Source organism: Balaenoptera physalus (assembly GCF_965194825.1).
Source record: "Balaenoptera physalus genome assembly, chromosome: 2".
Lineage (NCBI taxonomy): Eukaryota > Metazoa > Chordata > Mammalia > Artiodactyla > Balaenopteridae > Balaenoptera > Balaenoptera physalus.
In genome coordinates this window covers 27053552-27076991 of record NC_138883.1, presented here as the reverse complement: position 1 = coordinate 27076991, position 23440 = coordinate 27053552, and the positions used below count along the sequence as shown (strand labels likewise).

The 23440-nt window shown below is 40.3% G+C and overlaps 1 protein-coding gene across 18 annotated transcripts in view; it reads left to right on the top strand.

The window, feature by feature from the left end:
- The window catches only part of TTLL5 (tubulin tyrosine ligase like 5), a 302833-nt gene that overhangs the window by 209968 nt on the left and 69425 nt on the right, over nucleotides 1-23440 (top strand). For all 18 annotated transcript variants that reach the window (XM_082451545.1, XM_082451547.1, XM_082451552.1 and 15 more), the window contains one exon: nucleotides 14132-14349. In XM_082451545.1, coding sequence (XP_082307671.1) covers nucleotides 14132-14349 — 218 coding nt within the window. The remainder of the gene's footprint in view (nucleotides 1-14131; nucleotides 14350-23440) is intronic.

Here is a 23440-nt window from a genome sequence, read left to right as displayed (position 1 = left end):
TTCACTCATAAATCTAGGAATTTTCATGTACCGAATCACCCCTACAAAAGACTGGTCCTGTAGCATGGACCTGGGAGAGGAAAGTCACCTGGAGCCATTGGCGGAGGCTTCCAGGGCCAGAGGTACAAGGAAATAGGTGTGATCCAGTCCATTTGATAGAGAGCATGATAAACAAAATAAGACAAAATTGAAACTATGAGCTTTTACACACTGATGGGTAAAACTAGCAATTTAAAAAAAAAAATCATTCTAAATCAGAGCAAGGGTCAGCAAGCTTTTTCTGTAAATGGCCGTATAGTAAGTATTTTAGGCCTTGCAGGCTGTACGTAGGGTCTGTGGTAACTACTCAGTTTTACCATGGTAGAATGAAAACAACCATAGACAATATGTAAATGAATGAGTGTGGCTGTTTTCCAATAAAACTTTATTTACAAAAACAGATGGCAGGCTGGATTTGGCCTGCAAGCCGTAGTTTGCAGATCCTTGGCTTTGAGCAACAGAACCCCTTGGAGGGTCTCTTAAAACACCGATTGCTTCCCTGACCCCATTTCTGATTCAGTAGGTTTAGGATGGGCCTCAATTATTTCCAAGTTCCCAGATGATGCTAAGCCTTTTCTTCTGGGGCCCACACTTGGAGAACCATTAAGCTAGAGAGAAAGAGATTAGAAATGTCTCCTTTTTATTTGTCTTCTGTCTTTTGAAAGGGAGGCTGGATTTGTTAAAATTTAGTGTTGCCCTTATAAAATTTCAGGCAATCTTGTTTTTTTAATAGGAACTTTGTTTCCATCTTTTTCACTTCATCTACTACAGTTTCCTTATAAATAAGTTTTCCAAACTTGAAAACTTCCTGTTCATTCTTCTTATCAGGGTACATTCTGCTCAGCAACCACTGCTCCCAGGATTTAGGCTTTATGATGGATGAGAGATAAGTAATGGGACAGATTCCTCCCTCTTTGTTTCAGTAAGAATAGCCAACTCTTACTAAGCACTTACTGTGGTCCAAGCACTATTCCAGGTGCCTTACATATATTAATTCATTTAAAATGAGTTCCAGGATAGTTGAGGAAATTGCAGGATCTTGGTATTCTAGGGATGGTACAGTGACTCTGTGTGTTGATACATCTGAATGTGTCTTCTCTCCGGTTTCCCTCATTGCTTCCCACTTCCTTCTCAGACTGGCTTCCTGCCCCTGAAGGAGAAGGATAAAAACATTTTCTGTCAGCTGAGTGGGGGGACTTTCTTGGGCAGCAGTGACTGCTGGTGACATCAGCATGAGTAGCTCTCCCTGCTGGGGTCTGTGAGGAGGGCTACACCGGCTATGAGGCCTGACTGACCTGATTCTAATTGCCAACACTGAGCTGATGTTATTCTTGGCCCAGGGCAGAGCGATTACTCAGTAGTTTCTGTTAAAGTGATCCTTTGTTAAACCTCTGCTCTCAACCCCCATCTCCTGCCCTCCCACTCTCTTCTCTACCTACTCCAGACTGAAAAAAGCCCCAAAAGCAGAAAAATTAAGGATATTTTGATGGCCAAGGAAGAACTGCTGAAATTTCTTTTAACGACAAAGGGGGAGAGAGGGTATTTTAAGTGCATCTTAATTTTTCACTGGTTTCCAAAGCCCTTCAATTTTTAGTAGACTTAATTTTCAACATCGTAAGGTAACTCAAGGTAGGAAAAAACCGTGCATCGTCAGTTCCTCTAATCCTTCCACTCTGTCTGTGCTTTACTTCCCCCATCCCAAGATGGCCAATTTCACCAGACTAACCTAGATTCGGTGAGGGGCAACAGACTAATGTCCCCAGACAAGCAGGGCGGGGGAGGCAGCTCAGTGTTCACCTGAAGGGGCCTTTCAGTACAATGGCAACATCTTGAGGGCCAAGTGTAATGAGCTTTTTGCTAACGGCCTGTGTGTGTGTGTGTGTTTGTGTGTCAGCGCAGTCTCGCAGGTGTGGAAAGGATTCCCGTATAAACCCAGCCAAGTCTTGTTATTCTGCTCCTAAAAGTTCATTGCATGTGTCTAGAAAAATTCTGCCCCACCTGCAGCAGTGAATACTGTTTCTCCAGGCCTTCAGCTGCTGTGTGTTTGTGTTGTAGGGGAGGGGAAAGAAAGAGAAATTCAGCAGGCGCCGGGCTTTTCCAGGCAGCCAGCAATAACACGCCAGCCCCTCAGCGCGGCACAGGGAGACCAGGCAAGCAGACTGGCTCTGCAGGGGTAGTCTTTTTACGTCTTTCCAACCAGAGTACCTGGGAGGAAGGTTGGCTGCGGTGGGGGGCGGGGGTGGGCACGACCTCAGGCGCAGCTCCTGGAGCAGGTTGACTTGAACGTCCTAATGTACTGCTGCTCTGTTTTTTTGTTTTCATTTGGTTTTGGGGTCTTTTGTTCAATTTTATATTTCCTTCTGACCTGTATCAGGAATTCATATAACACTTAGTTTATAGCTTGTTTATGATTATGATTTTCTTAGAACCATTTGATTTAGCGGATTTTGCCAAGCCAAACTCTTCTTTTTTTTTTAAACAGTATTTTTTTTTTAATTTATTTATTTATGGCCGTGTTGGGTCTTCGTTTCTGTGCGAGGGCTTTCTTTAGTTGTGGCAAGCGGGGGCCACTCTTCATCGCGGTGCGCGGGCCTCTCACCATCGCGGCCTCTTTTGTTGCGGAGCACAGGCTCCAGACGCGCAGGCTCAGTAACTGTGGCTCACGGGCCCAGTTGCTCCGCGGCACGTGGGATCTTCCCAGACCAGGGCTCGAACCCATGTTCCCTGCATTGGCAGGCAGACTCTCAACCACTGCGCCACCAGGGAAGCCCCTCTTTTCTTCTTACCTAATGAAAAGACATTGAAAATACGTGAAATAATACATGTAAAACTACATTCAGCTGTTCCGAAATAGGCACTGTGGACAGGCTTTGCAGTCAGATAATCCTGTTTAAACCTGAGCCCATAACCTGCGGCAGGTTATCTGAACTTCCTTGAACCTCGGTCTCTTTATCTCTAATACGGTGATGATAATGTATATCTGTGGGTTTTCATGAGGATTATATTCCTCAGGGTGTTACCATGTGCCAAGCACTGAACCTGGAGTAGTATTTGTGTTATCACAGTGAATCTTCACAGCTGCCCTCTTATTAGCCCCATTTTCCAGATATAAAAACAGAGCATCACTTATGTGACTTTCCCAGGCTCACAAAAGTAATAAATGGAAGAGCTGGTGTTTCTGAATCCAGGGGTGTCAGCCTCCAGCATCCTAGCTCTTGGCTATCATGCTCTATACTACCTCTCTGATAATATTCAGGCATTCAATAACTAATAGTTATATGTACTATTGCATACATTTTATTTTTATTTATTATTATTATTATTATTTTTTAATTTATGTATTTATTTTGTTTATTTAGTTTTGGCTGCGTTGGGTCTTCCTTGCTGTGTGCGTGCTTTCTCTAGTTGTGGCGAGCGGGGGCTACTCTTCGTTGCGGTGCGCGGGCTTCTCATTGCGGTGGCTTTTCTTGTTGCGGAGCATGGGCTCTAGGCACGCGGAGGGCTTCAGTAGCTGTGGCTCGCGGGCTCTAGAACGCCGGCTCAGTAGTTGTGGCGCACGGGCTTCGTTGCTCCGCGACATGTGGGAACTTCCCAGGCCAGGGCTTGAACCCTTGTCCCCTGCATTGGCAGGCGGATTCTTAACCACTGTGCCACCAGGGAAGCCCTACATACATTCTAGATTGCAATTCATGCGTTCGACAAGTACATATTGACACCTATAAAACTGTATTTGAAAAGTTAATCTCAGGTATCTTAACTAGTCTCCTACTAGTCATATACACTGTTGCAAAAGAAAAGGTTTACTAAACCTTTATCCCAGTTACCTCAAATTCTTAAAGAGATGTCTTAATAAGGCCTTCCAGGGCTTAAAACTCTTAGAAATGCCCATACTCTACACTCCCTCGTGCTTTTATTATTTAGGAGCAGTGTCAGGGACCACTGAGTCTTGCAGAATCCTGAAATATGTTCTAGAGGTTTGGAGATTCAGAGCATGTGTGTGGGTTGTTATTGATAACATAGGAATTATCTCTTCAGTGATCACTTCATCCTTTCATCCCTGTTGTTGTCATTGGTCATACTGTTTTAATTTTGTTTCTCTGATGGTGTTTTTGAGAATACTGTCAGGAAACACAACAGGTGTCTACAAATGTGAATACCACAGATTGACAATTTTGCATGATTAATATTATGCTTGCTTTTTCAATACCATAGAAATCAGATTTTTTTTTTTAATTTATTTTTGGCTGCATCAGGTCTTAGTTGCAGAGTGCGGGCTTCTCTCTAGTTGTGGTGCGCTTGCCCTAGAGCGCGTGGTCTCAGTAGTTGCGGCACACAGGCCTAGTTGCACCGTGGCATGTGGGATCTTAGTTCCCCAACCAGGGATCGAACCCTGAATTGGAAGGTGGATTCTTAACCACTGGACCACCAGGGAGGTCCCCAGAAATCTGATTCTTAATGCATTATTTCAATATAGACATCAGTTCATTATGCTGATTCCTTACTACTAGTAATAGAAGTCCCCTGGTTACTACCAGGGTGTTTTCTAAGCTGTTGCTAGAGTAGTGTCTCTCTGGACTCTTGGAGGGAGGAAGGTGAAGGCAGTGAAATGGGTGTACAGTGAGTGCCTCTTGTATGCTAGATATAGTATTATATCCATTCCACTGATGAGGAAACTGATGCTCAGAAAGTTTAAGTAACTTACACAAGGTTGCCCAGCTGGCTCATTGCAGTTGTAATAGCTAAGCCAGGTCAGAGGCTTCCAAAGCCCTATTCCACTCTACTTCCCTCCCCCTTGAGTAAGTGACTCTTCATTTTCTTCGTGTTTTATACATTTACCATCAGTCAGATAAGACATTCCAAATTTTATTGTTGCTGCTGCTATAGACCCATACACACAAATATAAAAGAAAAGGTCAACACAATGAATCAAAATTCAGAACTCCACTTGGTTGTCGGTTTGTTAAGAGGCAGCTCTTCACCTACCAGCTGCTTGGGATCGACCTTGTTTGTTGTATATCCTTAAAATGTGGTTTTGCTACAGCTGCCTGGTGGCCAGTTTCATTCCTTCCCCTCACTCTGTGACCTGTGGCTTTTGTTCTGTTTGTCTGTGGGCATATGAGGGACTCACAGCAGTAACTTTGCGTGAGATGATGAAAGACCTCATCTTTAAATATAAAGAACCCCACCCATCTGCAATGGATGCAGCCACAGGAAAAAACAGGTATATATGACAGCAAAGTCTGTGTAAGATGAACAATAGGTCAATATGTGACATTCTGAGCCAAATAAAACAAACTAAACATTTGAAGACAAAGACAAGTTAGATATTTATAAACTCTGAATTTAAAGTTGTAAAGAACTCAGAGATTGCCTTGTCTAATTATTTCATTTTACTCATCAGACGATGTAAGACACAAACATAATTAGGAGAACAAGGGCCTTACTAAAACTACTAGTAAGTAAAATATAAAAGAGACAATTGAAAATGAGGCTATGAGTTATTTATTTTTTTTAACCAATTGAACTCTCAACCTGGGGTCATTGCTGATCTTTTGAAGTTACCTTTATTTATATATTATACACACACAAACTCACACACGCATACACTTACACATTTTAACTTTCAAAATAAGTAACAAAGATTTGCTTACACACAAATTTTTTTCAACCTTTTCTTCCTGGAGTAAAGTGAGTGAAATCTCTGTCATTTAGATGCGTCTGGTGAAAATTGGACACATTGCTAAGTTTGCTTTAGATTTGCTTTGGAAGGGAGATTTGATTTCAGTGGATTTGCTTTAAAAAGGGAGTCAGCATAGCATAAATGAGGAAGGCAGTGTGGTACAGTGGGCTGTGAAATCAGACTCCTCCGACGACTTGGATCTCACTTACTACTTTGCCATCATGGACAAATTACGGAATCTTTTTGTGCTCTGGTTGCTTCTTCTGTGTATGGAGGTGATGATGGGACCCACCTCAAATGATTGGGAACATGCTATAACATGTAAAGCACTTAGAGCAATGCTGACGATGATAAAAGCTCAATAAAAATTCGTTTCTCTTATTATTATGTATTACTTTTTTTCCATTGTGGTAAAAAACACATAACATAAATTTACCCTCTTAACAATTTTTGTGAATTGTACAGTATTGTTAACTATATGCACATTGTTGTACAACAGATTACTAAAACTTTAACATCTTGCATGACTGAATCTCTGTATGCATTGAACAGCTCCGTTTCCCCATCCCCTCAGCCCCTGGCATCCACCACTCTACTTTGTGTTTCTGTGAGTTTGATTGCTTTAGATACCTCATATCAGTGGAATCATGTTGTATTTGTTTTTTAGTGACTGGTTTATTTCACTTAGCATAATGTCCTGAAGTTTCATCCATTGTAACTTATGGCAGGATTTCTTTCTTTTTTAAGGCTGAATAATACTCTATCACATGTATATACATTTTCTTTATCCGTTCATCGGTTGATGGGCGTTTAGATTGCTTCTGCATCTTAGCTGTTGCACATAACGCTTCAGTGAACATGAGTATGCAGACATCTCTTCTGTTATGTATTACTTTTAACCTTAAATATACATAGCATTATAACTTCAACTTGGGGTTTTAGTTAAACCCCCTGTGCCAGAAGCAGAAATTGGTTTAAATGATATTAAAGAAGGTGGTTTAGGAGAAGGTCAAGGCTCGTAAGATATTAATTAGCTACACTTTTTAAACTAATATTTACTTGTTTGGACAGCTGAAAATTATAGCAAATTAATTTGTTCACAATTGCTAGAGAGAGATGTGAAGAGAAAGAATGATTAATAGTACCATGGTAAAACGATTAAAAGAATATGTTTGTCCAAAGGCATAAATGTCTTATAAACATTAAAAAAAAGAGAAACAGCATTAGCATCAAATTATGAGCCAGCTTTCCACGGGACACGTAGTATTTCCATATAATCATCAAGGAAAGGTAAGGGAATTATTCTCCCAAACATACTGACAGAAATGTATTTGGTACAGCCTTTACAGAGGGCAATTTGAGAGTATGTATAAAAAAGACAAAGAAGAAGCAGCCTTCTGATCTAGCTATTCTACTTCAAGGAAATTATTTTAAGGAAATGATCCGGCATATGTCAAAAGATATAAAAAATAACATGATGTTTATCACAACAGTATTCTTAAATAGCAAAATAAACTGGTGACAGCCTTAGTGTGTGTGTGGTTTCAAAATGGAAGTATAAGATTTTAGGGGGCCTACTTTTTCCCACTTAAAAATGTTTTAGGAACTTATTTCCTTAACTGCAAATATAGATCTACTGTGTCAGTTTATAGTATTCTACTATTGGTGATTGGTTAAGTAAATTATGATAAACCGTGATAGAAAATACACAGCCATTAAAAGCAGTCATCTAAATCTACCCTTATATATATGAAAAAATGCTCAAGATAGATATTTGAATGAAAAAAAAGTCTCCAAAACATCAGATATCATATACCACTTTTGTAAGCCCATGGAAATGCATGTATATACAAAGAAAATAAGTGACTATACACAGAAAAAAGTCTAAATGTTACCAGAGGTTATCTCTGAGAGTAGAATTCGAAATGACTTTTAAAACTGTTTTCCTTTTTCTAATGAATGTGTTTCAAAAAAACAGAAAAAACCCTTGGTCTCCCGAATATTCCTGGACATTGAGGGAGAACGAAATAGAAAGCAAAGCAGAGTCTACAGTCATAGGAGTCTAAATTTGCCATCAGACTATGAGCCTCTACCAGTGTATGACTATTAATCGGTTCTGTTGTTAGAATGGGGGGTGGGGCTGTAGTGAGGAAATGTCATCCATGTGATGTCTTAGGGCTGGTTTCACTGGGTTTTCTGATCATGGGATGCAGCCCTGGCCTTAGCCAGCTGCCTCATAGTTGGACTTCTTTGGTTGTAACACACACCTAGCCCGAGATCTGTTCAGGTGTCTCAATGCTATTGAAAAACCAACTCAGAGACACTGCTGGTATCTTTGGTTTGCTTACATGCAGGAGTCTGAGGCATGTAAGTATATTTGAATATCTGTTTTTAATGGCCTGCATTGTTTCTCAGATGTTAGAAGGTACAGTTTATTTAGGGGTTGCCTGAAGCACAGTGTTTTCAGTTGGTTGGTGAATAATAGTTTCTTCTAAATTGTTCTGTCCAGGTAAGCACCTGTATTCACATCCTTTAGAATAGGTGATTTGCACTAGTAAGAGCCTTCTTTCCTAGTTGCTATAGGAGAAGTAGCTTCTTAATTGGTTTTAGAAGTGGAAGGGAATGCCAGAGGACTTCCAATCTCTTTGGCATCTCAAAGTCCTGTCTCCGGTGCTTGTGTCATCGGTCTCTCTCTGTATGAACGGGAGTATCTTCAGGGTTTCTGCCCCATCCCTGTCGAGGTCCTAGCATTGCCCAGTGCCTTGTTGCAGTACCGGAAGTTGTATTCTTTCTCTTGCTCGGCTTTCAATCTTGTTCCAGCTGACAAACATTGTGAATGGAAGACAGCCAAGAACTGCATGCAGTGTGGGACAAAGGCCTTTTGGAAGCTTGCTTTTGCCAAAATAGAAACAGCTACCCTCACCCTCACCCTGGCCCCGAGGTTTTTCAGCATCGTATGGTTGCACAAAAGACGAAATGTGTTCTTTGCATTGAACAGCTCTCGGCCTGGTTGTAGTAGGATGAGTGCTTAGCATCTTACCTGCTCAGGAAGATATACCATCCCAGTACTTGAGCTGCCAGAACTAGAAGTGGCTTTGTATGCTATGTAATGGGAACTTTATCCAAGTTACAATAAAAATCTCATGTGGGGAGAATAATGCCCCAAATGTTTGCTCTTCTGATATCAGAGTAAAAGGGGTACAAAGAGACATTAACCCCGCTCAAATAGAGATTAACATTTACCTGCTTCATCCCCCTTAATTTTCAAAAAAATGAATTAGAGAATTATTGATATTTCACTGCAGGGAAGCATCCAGCTCTACTCCATCACCAAGAAGCCTGAGTAAAGGCTAAAAGGGGTGTTTCTCTGGAAGGAATTAAAACACACACACACACACACACACACACACACTCCCAGAATTTAATCTCTGAACAGTGTTATCTTTCTAGTAAGAGAGCTCAGATCTTGCTTCCCTGTGACCTTCCAAGTTTCAGTCTGTGTTCTGTCTATCAGAAATTCCTCCTTCCCACCCACGAGTACCCTTCTGTTGTGGGAGAAGGAGGGCCTTTCCAGTCTTTTGTCTGTGGCCAAGCCAACGCTCAAACTGTGGTTTTCTCTGAGTCTCCTTGCTGTTTCCCACACCCGATAAAGAAGCAAAAGCCTTGTATTTGTTGACCAGGTCTTATACAGCTGGTGCTTCTACGGCTCTCACATTCCCAGGACATTGACTGATGACGGTGCAGCCCCCATCCCTGGGTTAACCCACAAGTGCAGAGTGCTAATACTGTATGTCCAAACCTCACATTTCCTAGAAATTATACGGAGAGAACTTTATATAATTCTTCTGCTTATTTTTGAATGAATATCAGGACAAAACAGTTCATACAGTCTGTCATTGGTAGAGTTGTAGGATTAGGGCCAATACAGGCTACGGGGGGGTGCCTGGGGAGGCTGATTTCTGCCAGTAGTCTAAAAACATCTATTTATATGTCTGCCTTTAACATTACCTGAGTACTTTCCTGGTTTGCTTCTTAATCAGATTTGATTACTTTAATCTCATTCCACTTAGTCTTGGCTTTGGTGAAACACCTGGGGACTTGTCTACATTACTGACTTTTGGGAATTTTGGATGGCATAGAATTGTAATAATTTCATTACCCATTCAGTATATGAGCATATGATCACCAAACAACAAATGAGAACCTGGAAGCTTTTTACTGTATTTGGAAAAAGTATCTGCCTTTTTTGAGATGCAGCACATGTTAAACTGAGGCTTAAACAAGCTTGACTCTTTGGTAGATTGAGAATTATATCTCAGCTCAGTTAGGGTTCCACTTGGCTGCATGTAATAGGGCACCCCCCCCCCCACCCATGGCTTAAACAAGTTAGAGGTTTATTTTCTTTCCCCAGTATAATCAGAAATCTAGAGCTAGGTGCTCCTGAAGTCCGTGGTGCTATCAGGAACCCGTGCTCCTCCTGTCTTTCTCCTCTGCGGTCCTTAACAAGTAACTCCCACCCTACGCCTGTCCACCTCTAGGTAGATATCCATGTTCTGGGTGGGGAGAAGAAGAGCAGTAAAGGGCAAAAGGTGTGCACCAACCAACCCAGTCTGCCCCCTTTAAAGAGCTTTCCCAGAACCTGCACCTGGAAGCTTCTGTTTACAACTCAGAACTAGGTCACATGGTTATCTCAAGGCACAGGAGAGACTGGGAAATGTAATTTTTTAGTTGGGCACACATTATGACCCAAACAAAATCAGGGCAGTTTTATTGGGAAGAAAGGAAGAATTATTAGTACCCAAGCAAGTGAGTCTCCTAAGCAATAAATTCTCCTCTAATTTATTTTATTTTGTGTTTTGAGGTACAGACTGATCTTATTACTATGGAACATTGGTGTCTAAGGTCCTGCCCCAAAATTTGCATCTAGGAAGGTGAATTTATTTTTATTTGGGATCTATAGAAGGGCTTACTTACATTTTGTGGCTGAGTATAATTTGAACACATAAAACACTAGGCACTATTCAAACTCCAGAGAATGGTCCTATTATAAGATTACATCTCTATGTAAACACAAACTTGCCTGTTTGCTTGTATGGGAATTTAACTGTTGCTTAAAAAAAAATCAGTAGTTGGTATAATGTGAGGGTTTTTTTTTTTTCCATTCATGTTGTAAATGCTTATTAAGCACCTTTTATGCACAAGGCATTCTACTAGGCACTGTTAGTGAAACAAAAATTGATCAGATATAAATCCAGGCATTTCCAGTATGAATTGTCCAGAAGCAGAAAAAAGTACATATATAAGTGCCTGTAATACAAGGTAGAATGTGCTAAATGTGATAAGACACGTACAAATACATTTTTCTAAGCATTTAGAAGAGGGAAAGATCATCTCTGCCAAAGAGAATTGAGTAAATATGATCTGGGGAACCTACACATATGTTTTCATTTTAAGAGTTTGTTTTTGCAGCTAGTGAGCATCATTATAAGACTAGAAAGCTATGTTGAAAAACATAGAACCAACTACCATTCACAAGTCATTACAGATAAGCAGACTTACATATCAACCCGTCCTTTGGTTCCTCAGTAAAGGGCAGTAGTTTGGGAAGGAAGGGAGCATTTCAGTTTCTACTGTGTGCCTGGCACTTTGATTTATTTCAAGAAACCTTTACTGAGTGCCTGGGCTACATTTACTTATGTGATCTTCATTTAATCCCCAACAATCCAGCCAAGTGATTATAATTGTTTTATGAGGAAGCTAAAGCTCAGAGAGGTTAAGTAACTTGAAAAGGTTACCCAGTTTATAAGTGACAGAGCCTACATTTGAGCCCAAGCACATTTGATTGCAGAGCCATGCTCCTTTCCACTTACCTGAGCGTCTACTTTTCGCTGATGACCTAATCTGGTTTTGTAGCCATAGTAAGTGTTGAAGAGTCAGTTCCTTCTTCACCCAATCTAATGGCAAGTCCTAGAACCAGCTGCTTGAAACTTGGGCTTCATTTGGATACTTTGATTTGTACTCAGAAAGTTAATCTGTTACCTGCTCAAATCTTATTAGAACTTGACTTCCTTTTGGCTTTTCAATAATTTATTTTTGTAAAAAATAGCTACATATAGATGGTACAAAATTCAAAAAGGTACAAATGATATATAGTAAAAAATTAGTTTCCCTCTCCCCCTGATCCCTAGCTAACAGTTCTTTTCCATGGAGGCTGCCAGTTTTTTTTAAAAGCCTTTCCAAATTGTTCTGTGCAGATACGAACATTGTATATGTGTTTGTGTGTGTGTATTGGTATATAAATGTATGTTTGTATGTATCCTTTTTTCTGTTTTACTCAAGTAGAAGCTTACTATACTCACTGTTCTGATCTTGCTCTTTTTATTCATCTTTTTATTTGTATTTAGATGTCCCAGGAAGATTTTTTAACAAAAGAAAAACTCAATGAATTTGAAATACGGTTAAGTTGTCACCAGGGCAACATGTATTGAATAGACGTTATTACTGATGGCAGTTCCATCACAGCGTGAAAAATCTAACTCCATAAAGAATGTTTTTATTTCCAAGAGCATTTCACTAACAGTGGTTTTACTACTCATCCAGTGAACGTGTTTATGGATGGTCGACGTAGGACTCTTCAGCCCCCATTCTGAGTTCTGGTCTCCTCCCCACCCTGAATGAGGCATCTTTCAAGCACTCTTCAGTCTAAGCTCACTTATTGGGAGGTAGTGGTGAAAATAGAAGCCTAGGTTAGCCCTTTCCTGCCTCCCTCCTTCCTGCCAGTTGAATCTCTCCCACAGATTTTGAGGCCCTCAGATATGGAGACAGTGCTTGAAAGGAGTGGGTTTGTTTTTGAGCCAGTCCCCACAGCTGGCCTCTGCTGCACCCCTTGGTTACTGCAGATCGCCCAGCCTCTCGCCTCCCCGGCTCCCATGTACACCCCTGTGTACACACTCTGCAGCCCCGGGCTCCTGGCTGTGCCCCTGGGCTCAGGTCTTCCTCAGCTCCCCTTCTGTGGTCAGAGATAGAGGCAAGCGAACAGCTTTTCAGTTCCCTCTCCGGTGGTTTCGGTGGTTTCCAGAGACGGGGAACATCTCAGTCCAGTCGGTCTGTGTGAAAAAGTCCCGATCCTCCACCTCTGAAATCACTTTGCTCTTTGTCAAGCCTCTCAGCCAAATACATTCCCTCCACACAAGACCCCCTGATCCCCCCTCATATCTGCCCAGCCCGGAACCCTTGGACACATTTTCCTGAAATGGGACATTCCAAGGCATGGGTATAGAAGGGTTGGTTAACATTTATTTACTAAAGCTACCCAGTTCATCTTTTATATCTTAAAAAATAAGTTTACCTGGTGAAGTTTACCTAAAAGGTGAATGTAAGAGCATCTGAACTTATTCCTTTAGGCCTTGCCATGAGGAAATGACATTTCTCCCATGCCTCTTAAAATGTCGTGCCTACAGATAGATATCAATTGCCAGAAATCCTTTTAATAAAAAGTCCTATGTATTTTGTCAATTATATTATTTTCCTCCTAATATTATTTTACATTTAAAGCTTTTATGAAGCATGCATATTGAAAGCAGTGTTAACACAATTGAAGAATCAGTAACAAAATTTGTGACACAAAAAAACTATTTCTAATGAGTGAATAAGTTGTAAGAGTTTTTTTTAAGCCTTTCCCTGAGGAAGTGTACAATTAAATACATCCTTACTGCAGGTACATGTTGGTGTTTGTGACATCTAGATGGTTTTTAGGTCATTATTTAATAGTTGTAGGCTTACCCTCTGAGTGAAAATACCCTTGTTTTGCTCTTGTATTTGTATATAGTAACTACTATTCATGTAGTAATTTTACTTTGAAAGTGTTTTCAAGTGTAGTTTTATGTTAGTCTTCAGGTCATCAAGGTATTACTACGCCACACTGGCTCCTTCCCTTTCCTCCAAGGTGCGAACCTTCTAGAGGAGTTCAGAGTTCTGTGAGTGGGTTGGAATTGAGTCAGGCTTCAAGTCACTTTTGTTCTGTGCTGTATTTCTAGTACTCGATACCCAATAAGAGGCATTCATTAAATACTTGTTTACTTTAACAATGAAGGGATACTAAGACTGAGAGAGACCAAATGCTTCTCTAATTCACACATATGGACAATACATAGTACCCAGCCGCCCTGAGTCCTACTCCAGTGTACTTTCAGCAAGATAATCTCAACTCTCTGCTAAAAGAGATTTTCCTTCCCTGAACCTAAACCTGCATTGGCTTTATTGGAGGAGAAGTTTTTCCTTAAAAATTACTTAATTTTAACGGTTTCCCATTTCCTTTTGTCCCACCTCGGGATTGCAAACCAGTTACTGACTTACAGCAAACTAATTTGTGAAGGGCATCTCCATCTTTCATTTTTTTTCTTTTTCTCGTAGGCGATCTTTGGCAGCCAGACACTACCTAACTCCAATTTATGGACAATAAATAATGGTGCAGCTTGCAGAATTTCAAGCGCCACAGCTAGTGGCCAGAAGCCAACCACTCTGCCACAAAAAGTGGTGCCAGCTCCAAGTTCTTCCTCCTCCCTGGTCCCCAAACCCCCGTCCAATCACAAACAAGTCCTCAGAAAGGCAGCATCCCAGAGGGCTTCCAAGTAAGTTTTCAGTAATCTTCTGTTCAATTTCTTCTGAGTTGTATCAATTATATGCTAACAGTACTCTCTATTTCTGGAGCCTCAAGACAGTTTGTGCTGAAATGTTGAAAAGAACACCTGATGGGGAATAAAGGCTAACTGGTTCTCAGCCCTGGCTACAAATTAGAATCACCTGGGGAGCTATTGCAACACGGCCAATGTCAAGGCTGTACCCTGTGGGAGGGGCAGGCACTGCTCTTTTACGTTCCCCAGTGGTTGTGATGAGTGCTGCCACTGGCAGGGTTCAGGGTCATTGCTAACTAACTCTTCTGGCCTCTAGCAGGAACCTCAATCAGACAGTGCACTGGGTAACAGTGCTGAACTGTGGGCTTGGAGGGAGGAAATGAAAACTTCCTCCTGGATGTGTTCTTCTTTTGGTCATTCTACAGAGTTAGATCTTTTCATATATATTTCAGATAAAATGCAATACTCTTCCCTCACCCCCACCCTTGTTTGTTCATTTTTAGGCATTTGAAAGGGAAGACATAGGATTGGGATTTCATTAGAGGGATTAACTTCATTGACATTAGTCATCAGGCTCTGTGTAGCAACAATGTTTCTAATACCTTTTGTCATCTACCTATTTTACCTCAAAAAAGACATTTCCGTACCTGAATCACGTTTTTTAGGTCACGTCCTTCACTGTACCTCCAGCCGTCTTCCCTAGTAAACCAGAAATGGACTGGTAAAAGGAGTGTTGGTTCTAACAGCCCCTCTCCATTTAAAATTGGGGAACTTATCAAAGATGTCTGGAAGAGGCAGGCATTCCCTGATGGATAAACGCCTAGAGGAGATTTGTGTATTTCTCTTGTTCTCATTGAGGCTCCCCATTCATTTGTCTTTCACAAAATCAATTTTAGTTGTAAGAAGGAATCCTAGGGCATAGAAAAAGCAGTTAGTGTTTTTCCCCCCTTGGATAATGAATCAAATTCTGGATTTGGATCGAAAACAATCCCTCGTGGTTGTTTTAATTGTATTGCTGCCATTATTCATTTATCCAACAAACGTTTATTCAGTGCCTACCAAGTGCCAAGCACTGTTCTAAGAATAACAGGCATCGTAATGACTTTATAGAACTATCTGGAGCAGTAGGAGAGGGCAGTGGGAAGGTTGCAGTTCGTGGTTGAGAGCCAATAGCACAATAAGAAGGATGTATGGTCCCTCACCCTAGAAAGAATAGCCTTGAATCCTAAAGGGTGCAGCCTCTGGAGCCAGCCTGCCTGTGTCCCATCCCACCCCCCCCCACACACACACACATACACACACACACACACACACTCTTTATTAACGTGAGATCTTCGACGAGTTACAAATTACTTAAACTCTTGACTTCAGTTTCCTTATTTGTGAAGTGGGGATAACAAAGTGTATTTGCTTCATAGGACAGTTGATAAATATTAGCAGACTTAATATCTGTAAAGTACATAGCACAAGACCTAGCACACTTAAGAACTCAGTAAGCCTTAGTAGCCATTATAAGCATTCCAAAACCACACTTTCATTCCCAGGTTTGAGAAGCCCACAGTTAGGTGGGAATATCAGTGAGTTGGATATGAATGTTGAATTTGCCAGTGTGCTCCTCGTTTGTGGCTTTTCCGATTATTGCTGAGATGGCCCGTGGTGGCCCTGTGGCTAGTCTGCTGGTGGAGAGGGGGGCTCCGTCATCAGGCAGCAGGACTGGACATTCGAGGACCCCACTCACTGCCGTGAACTCACTGCTGGCAGGAGAGCACTTGAGGCTTCTGAGATGGAATTGCAGCTCTATGGACAAACTTTGCTTTGCTGCATTTTTGTGGTTTCTTCTCTCTGACGGGCAGGAGTGTGGGAAAACCGGAAGCAGCTCAGCACCAGAAAAGCACAGAAGAGGGGGGGAAAGCAAGATTTCTTCAGAATTTAAGAAATATAATCCAAGTATCAAAAGGCATGCTATGAGGCGTTGTTCCAGGAAATAGTTTCCAATTTGCCTTTAAAACTCTAGCACAAGTCTCTGAAGCTAAATAAGTTAGCACTAATGGAGACCTGAACATCCTTTCCCTTATATGTAAGCTGTAGTGCCGTGAGGACCCTGCTGTTTTCAATATGCTTCCGACTCTTAGAAAAAAGAATAGCATTGTTCTTCTCTGAACTGCCTCAATGAAAAGTTCCCCCTAGGAAGTATCCAGATAAAGTTTTTTAAAATAATCTTTTTATTTAAGAATTATTTTAGATTTACAGAAAAGCTGTCAAGATAGTACACATAAAGATAAATAAACCCAGTTTTCCCCACGGTTAACATCCTATACAGCCATGGTACATTTGAAGACTGTGCCATACTAAGGAACTGTCATCGGTACATTACTATGAACTAAACTCCATACTTTATTTGGATTGATGAAGTTATTTTTAATCTAGAGAAACCTTTCATGGCTCCCGAAATCAGCATCCTGAGTATCAGTCAATACACTATTCTTATTGTTCTGAAGTAATTCTTGTTCCTAGCAAGCATAGTAAGTTACTTAACATCTGTGTGACTCAGTTTCTTATTTAAAATAGGGATAGTAATAGTACCTGCCTCATGGGGTTATTAAGAGAAATAAATGAATTAATGAATGTCAAGCACAAATACAGTGTCTGGTACATAATAAATGCTAAATAAGCGTTAGGTATTATGGTTAATACTAAGTTGGCACTTCAAGAAATTTTCACGTAATTTTTTACTTTCTTCCTACAAGGTGTGTTGCTTCATTTGCTTGGAGCTTATTGCGGCCTTTATTTGGGCTCAGTTCAGATTAATCAGGAACCCTCAGTTATGACTGGAGGGAGATACAGAGTTGCACTCAGGAATGCCATAGTTGTCCCAAGAGACACAGCTAATGAGAAGTTGTAATGAGCTTTTGACCGTGCCAAGCCCTGGGTTTTTGGGTTGAACTTCAGACTTCTCCTAGCACAGCAGTTGGCACTGCACAAATATAGAAGCAATTTCCAAGAGCATCAAAGTTTCCACATCCTAGAGGGTTGAATCTAGAGAACAATGGAACATAAAAGATGGAATGTCGTTTGGATTTTGGTGCAAAGGGAATTGAGAATCAGAACAGTGGGGTCCTGTTTCTTTAGGATAGTAGTCAAGTCACTTTTCCTCTAAAGGTTTCAGCTTCCCATCTGTAAAACAAAACCCACTGTCCCCACTGAATAATTAACCAAAATAACCTGTTTTCAGTCTATTCTGTTGAAAGCTTTTTTATGAACACGTTTGTTTTTTAATATTGATGCTTTACAGCCATTTTCCTCATCCTTTCTTGGCCCAGCAGTTCTTTGTTATAGTTCTCAAATTCATATATTTATATTTCTTTTAGCTAAATCTCACTTGTCAATTCTGTGAAGAGAGTGATTTAGAAATTTTTTTTACCTTTTCCATGGCGCCAATACCCTTTTTTGATTTTCCTCTTTAATGTTTGTAACACTTCATAATTTAGTACCAACTTCAGATCCTCCTTTCAGAACTATTTGTGGTATTTCTTCCAAGCAGTCAGCTGAACTAGGAAGGATGACAGCCTGTGAACAACTGCATGCATATGAACTGTTCCTTCCTTGTAAAAGACCTTTTTTTTTTCAGAGCCAGAATCACACTCTCCCGGAAATATGGAGAAAGAAACCTGAGATGATTAAAGTTTGCCAGGGAGGTGGGCAAAACTCATAGACTAGAGATGAATTTGGCAGGTCAGGGTCAAAGCTGTTTACCTTGGGACTTCTCTGAAGAAAGAAAACTGTATGAGAAACACCAGACTTAACACATTTTTGACCGGAGACGTATTACGGCCACAGGCATTAGTTTCTGCAAAAATCCCCCAGTCAGTAATGTGTTAACTAAAGGACTTTTCTTTAAATAGCTGGGGTTACCTTTCCTTGCCAGGTTTTAGGATATCCTGCCTCAGAGTGACCTCAGTAGAAATTGAAGTCAACTGCTGTTCTGTGTCAGCACCCAGGACAGTGGTGTTTGCTAAGGGCTGCTAGGGATTAGGAAGGAGGAAAGCAATCGAGAGCCCGGGAGCATGTTAAACCAAATACCAATTAATGTGACTGGAACATTTGGTGATGTCAGCAATATGATGGAGGTGCTCAGAGGTTAATGTCAGAAAAATATAAAAATAAGGATCAGGAAGAAAATATGCTATATCTTTTTAACATATGAGTCATTAACAGGAAGCAAAGTGATCAGGAGTTATAATGGTCCAAAAGTAGGGTCTTGATGTGAGCACTGAAGATGTCATATTATAGGTTAACCATCTTCTCTCAGCCTTTCAGCCTTTCATTATGTGTAGTTTCAAGAAATATAATTGAATCTGTAGCATATCCATCCTTAAATATAAGATTTCTAAATTATGCATTTCCCAAATATATAATCATAGACTTTCAGTGATGGAAGATAAAGGCCTGGATGAAGGCACAATGTCGAGCTTTGGGTATAGCAAGGTATACAGATGGTCAGTGGCAGAACCAAAGCCAGAATTCATATCACCCACAGTGCTAACCCCATACTCTTCCCAGTAGACCACTGATTTCAGACCCCCCCTACCAATCCATTCAAATCCATTCTGTACAGCAAGTGGCAGATTAATCATCTTAAAATATTGCCTTTGGGATAAGGCAGTGTCAGCACTTAGGAACTCACTTCCCTTCCTTTCCACGCCAGTTTTACCACTTAAGTGGCCAATGAAATACTCAAGAGGAGGAAGAATTAGTGTCACCCTCATACTGCGGTGTTGGGGAAATGTCTGTTAGATGTAGCACAAGAAGGACTGGATAGAACAACAACATCAAGGTCTTTATATACTGCCTGTCTATGGGAGTGCAGTGTAGGAAAATAGTGGGAGCCCTGGAATACACCAGACGATGCCCTCTCACTCTAAGGGGTAGGTCTGGGGCTAGAAGGAGCTAAGGGCCAGTTGAGGAGTCACCACTTAGGCTCCCTTTCCTCTACCAGCCTCAGCGTTTGGACCTCAGTGGCGGCATTAGGGGATCTTAGGAATTGGTTTGGGCATGATGACGATGACATCAGTCAGAGAACTAGGTACTAGTAATCACTTCTAACCAAAAGTTGCCATTGGGATATGTATGGTCCAGTGGGGAGAGAAATACGTGAGAGTCATAGAATGATGGATCTTCCTTTGGTGATTCATACTTAGGTAATTTAAATTAAAATCTTACTTCTCATTCCTGCTTGCTGGGATGTTAAAATGGTAATATAAATGTTGGGTATTTCCCATCTCTCACTTCCCTTCTTTCTTATCTGATTATGAAAATGCCTTTTTTAAAGGTTTGGACAGAAACTTAAAATAGCCTTTGATAGAATTCCTATCAGTTTCTCTGTAATCCTGTGTCCTTATTAGCAAACTTAGACTTTCTTCTCCGAGGATGAGCAAATATTTTAAAATCTTGGGGCCTGGGAGTAGATAGTATAGCTTAAAAGAAAGCTCCATGGAGAAGATTCAGAGGAGCTGCCAACCTCCAAAATAAGTTTAATCAAGAAAGGAAACAACATTTTAGAAAATCCCTAATGTGCATTGGTGTGTAGAGCTAGAAAAATCTATCTAAGAGAGAGCAAGCAGCCTGGGGTCCAGGAAGGATTAAATGGAAATGAGAACACCTGAGTGAAAAATTGGGTTGAACACAGTGAATCGAGATTGGGCACTGCAGAAAATTGAATTAATGAAATTCAGGACAGACTTTTAAAATTCTGCCAAAATTCTGAGGAAAAAGTATACAAAGGTAAAAATGCTGAGAGAAAAAGATAGGTTCAACCTAAAATAGTGAATTCCAGAATAAGAATAGAATAGTCATTGTTATAGGCAAAATAGACCTAACATAAGGACATAAAGGGTTTTGAACAATATAATTAATGAGATTAAATTAACAGACATGCAATTTTATGCCCTGTAGAGCTCCCATGGAGTATTTTTCAAAACGAAACGATTTCAGTGTAAATCCTAAAAAAGTGGAAATTATACAGTCTTCATTCTCTGACCACTTTACAATAAAATATTAAAAATCTAGACAAATGTCCAAATAATTTTAGAATGTTAAAACATTCTTTTAAGTAACTTGGATCAAAATTATTTTGGAAACTACCTTGAAAATAAGAATTGTACATATCAGAACAAGACAAGAAAGCCCACTCTAGCCACTTTTATTCAGCAGTTAGGCAAGAAAAGGAAATAAAAGGCATCAGTTTGGAAAGTAAGAAGTAAAACTGTCTATTTGCAGATGCCAGTATTTGCAGACAACATGATATTGCATACAGGTTGCATACAACCCTAAAGACCCCACCAAAAGACTGTTAGAACTCATAAATGAATTCAGTAAAATTTCAGGATACAAAATTAGTATACAGAAATCTGTTGAATTTCTCTATACTAACAATAAACTATAAGAAAGAGAAATTAAGAAAAGAGTGCCTTTTACAATTACATCAGAAAGAATAAAATACCTAGGAATAAATCTAACCAAGGGGATGAGAAGATCTGTTCACTGAACGCTATAAGGCACTGATGAAAGAAATTGAAGACAAAAATAAATGGAAAGGGCTTCCCTGGTGGCGCAGTGGTTGAGAGTCCGCCTGCCGGTGCGGGGGACACGGGTTCGAGCCCTGGTCTGGGAGGGTCCCACATGCCGCGGAACAACTGGGCCCGTGAGCCACAACTACTGAGCCTGCGCGTCTGGAGCCTGTGCTCCGCAACAAGAGAGGCCGCGATAGTGAGAGGCCCGCGCACCGCGATGAAAAGTGGCCCCCACTCGCCGCAACTGGATAAAGCCCTCGCACAGAAACTAAGACCCAACACAGCCAAAAATAAAATAAATAAATAAATAAATTTATTAAAAAAAAAAAATAAATGGAAAGATATTCCATGCTTATGGATTGGAAGAATTAATATTGTTAAAATGCCCATACTACCCAAAGCAATCTACAGATTCAGTGCAATCCCTATCACAATTCCAATGGCATTTTTCACAGAAATAGAACAAAAATCCTAAAATTTGTATGGAACCACAGAAGACCCAAATAGCCCAGGCAATCTTGAGAAAGGAAAACAAAGCTGGAGGCATCATGCTCCCTGATTTGAAACGATATTACAAAGCTACAGTGATCAAAACAGTATTGGCATAAAAACGGACACATAGATCAATGGAACAGAATAGAGATCCCAGAAATAAATCCAGACATGTGTGGTCAATTAATTTATGACAAAGGAGCCAGGACAGTCTCTTCAATAAATGGTTTTGGAAAAATTGAATAGCCACATGGAAAAGAATGAAACTGGACTACTATCTTAAAATATACACAAAAATTAACTCAAAATGAATTAAAGACTTGAATGTAAGAATGGAAACCATAAAGCTCCTAAAAGAAAACATAGGCAGTAATCTCCTTGACTTGGTCTTGGCGATGAGTTTTTGGATTTGACAACAAAAGCAAAAATAAACAAGTGGAACTACATCAAATCTAAAAGTTTCTGCACAGCAAAGGAAATCAACAAAATGAAAAGGCAACCTACCGAATGGGAGAAAATACTTGTAAATCATGCATCTGATAAGGGGTTAATATCCAGTTATATAAAGAACTCATAAACTCAATAGCAAAAAACAATCCAATTAAAAAACGGGCAGAGGAACTGAATAGACATTTTTCCAAAGAAGACATACAGATGGCCAACAGGCACAGGAAAAGGTGTTCAACATCACTAATCATCAGGGAAAGGCAAATCAAAACCATGGGAGATACTACCTCATACCTGTTAGAATGATTGTCATCAAAAAGATAAGAGATAGGGCTTCCCTGGTGGCTCAGTGGTTGAGAGTCTGCCTGCCAATGCAGGGGACACGGGTTCGAGCCCTGGTCTGGGAAGATCCCACATGCCGCGGAGCAACTAAGCCCGTGAGCCACAATTACTGAGCCTGCGCGTCTGAAGCCTGTGCTCCACAACAAGAGAGGCCTCGATAGTGAGAGGCCGGCACACCGCGATGAAGAGTGGCCCCCGCTTGCCACAACTAGAGAAAGCCCTCGCACGGAAACAAAGACCCAACACAGCCATTAAAAAAAAAAAAAAAAAAAAAAAGCCGGAGCGCAGCAACGAAGACCCAATGTAGCCATAAATAAATAAATAAATCCAGTAATTATAAAAAAAAAAAAAAAAAAGATAAGAGATAGCAAGTGTCGGCAAGAATGTGAAGAAAAGGAACCCTTATGCACCGTTGGTGGGAATGTAAGTTGGTACAGTCACTATGGGAAACAGTATGGAGGTTCCTCAAAAAATTAAAAATAGAACTACCATATGATCCAGCAACCCCGCTCCTGGGTATATAGCCAAAGGAAATGAAAACTGGATGTTGAAAAGATATCTTCACTTCCCGTGTTCATTGCAGCATTATTTACAATAGCTAAGATATGAAAACAACCAAAATGTCCATCAATGGATGAATAGATAAAGAAGATATGTTATATATATATATATATATATATATATATATATATATAATGGAATATTATTCAGCCATGAGAAAGAAGTAATTCCTGCCATTTGTAACAACATAGGTGGATCCTGAGGGCATTATGCTAAGTGAAGCTGGACAGAGAAAGGCAAATACTGCATGGTATCTCTTATGTGTGGAATAAAAAAAAAAAACGTCAAACTCATAGAAACAGAAAGGTTGTTGCCAGGGGCTGGGGTAGGGAGAAATAGGGAGAGGTTGGTAAAAGGGTACAAACTTTCAGCTATAAGTGAATAAAAATAAAGTCTGAGGATCTAATGTAAAACATGGTGACTATAGTTGATAACACTATATTGTATAATTGAAATTTGCTAAGAGAGTAGAACTTAAATGTTCTCACCAAGGAGAAGGAGAAGAAGAAAGAAAAAGGTAAATATGTGAGGTAACAGATGTGAGGTAAATAACTAGATAGGGGAATCCTTCCACAATGCATATGTATGTCAAATCACCACGATGTACTTTGAATATCTTGTAATTTTATATGTCAAGTCAATAAAGCTGAAGTAATTTTTAAAAACAAAAAAAAGAA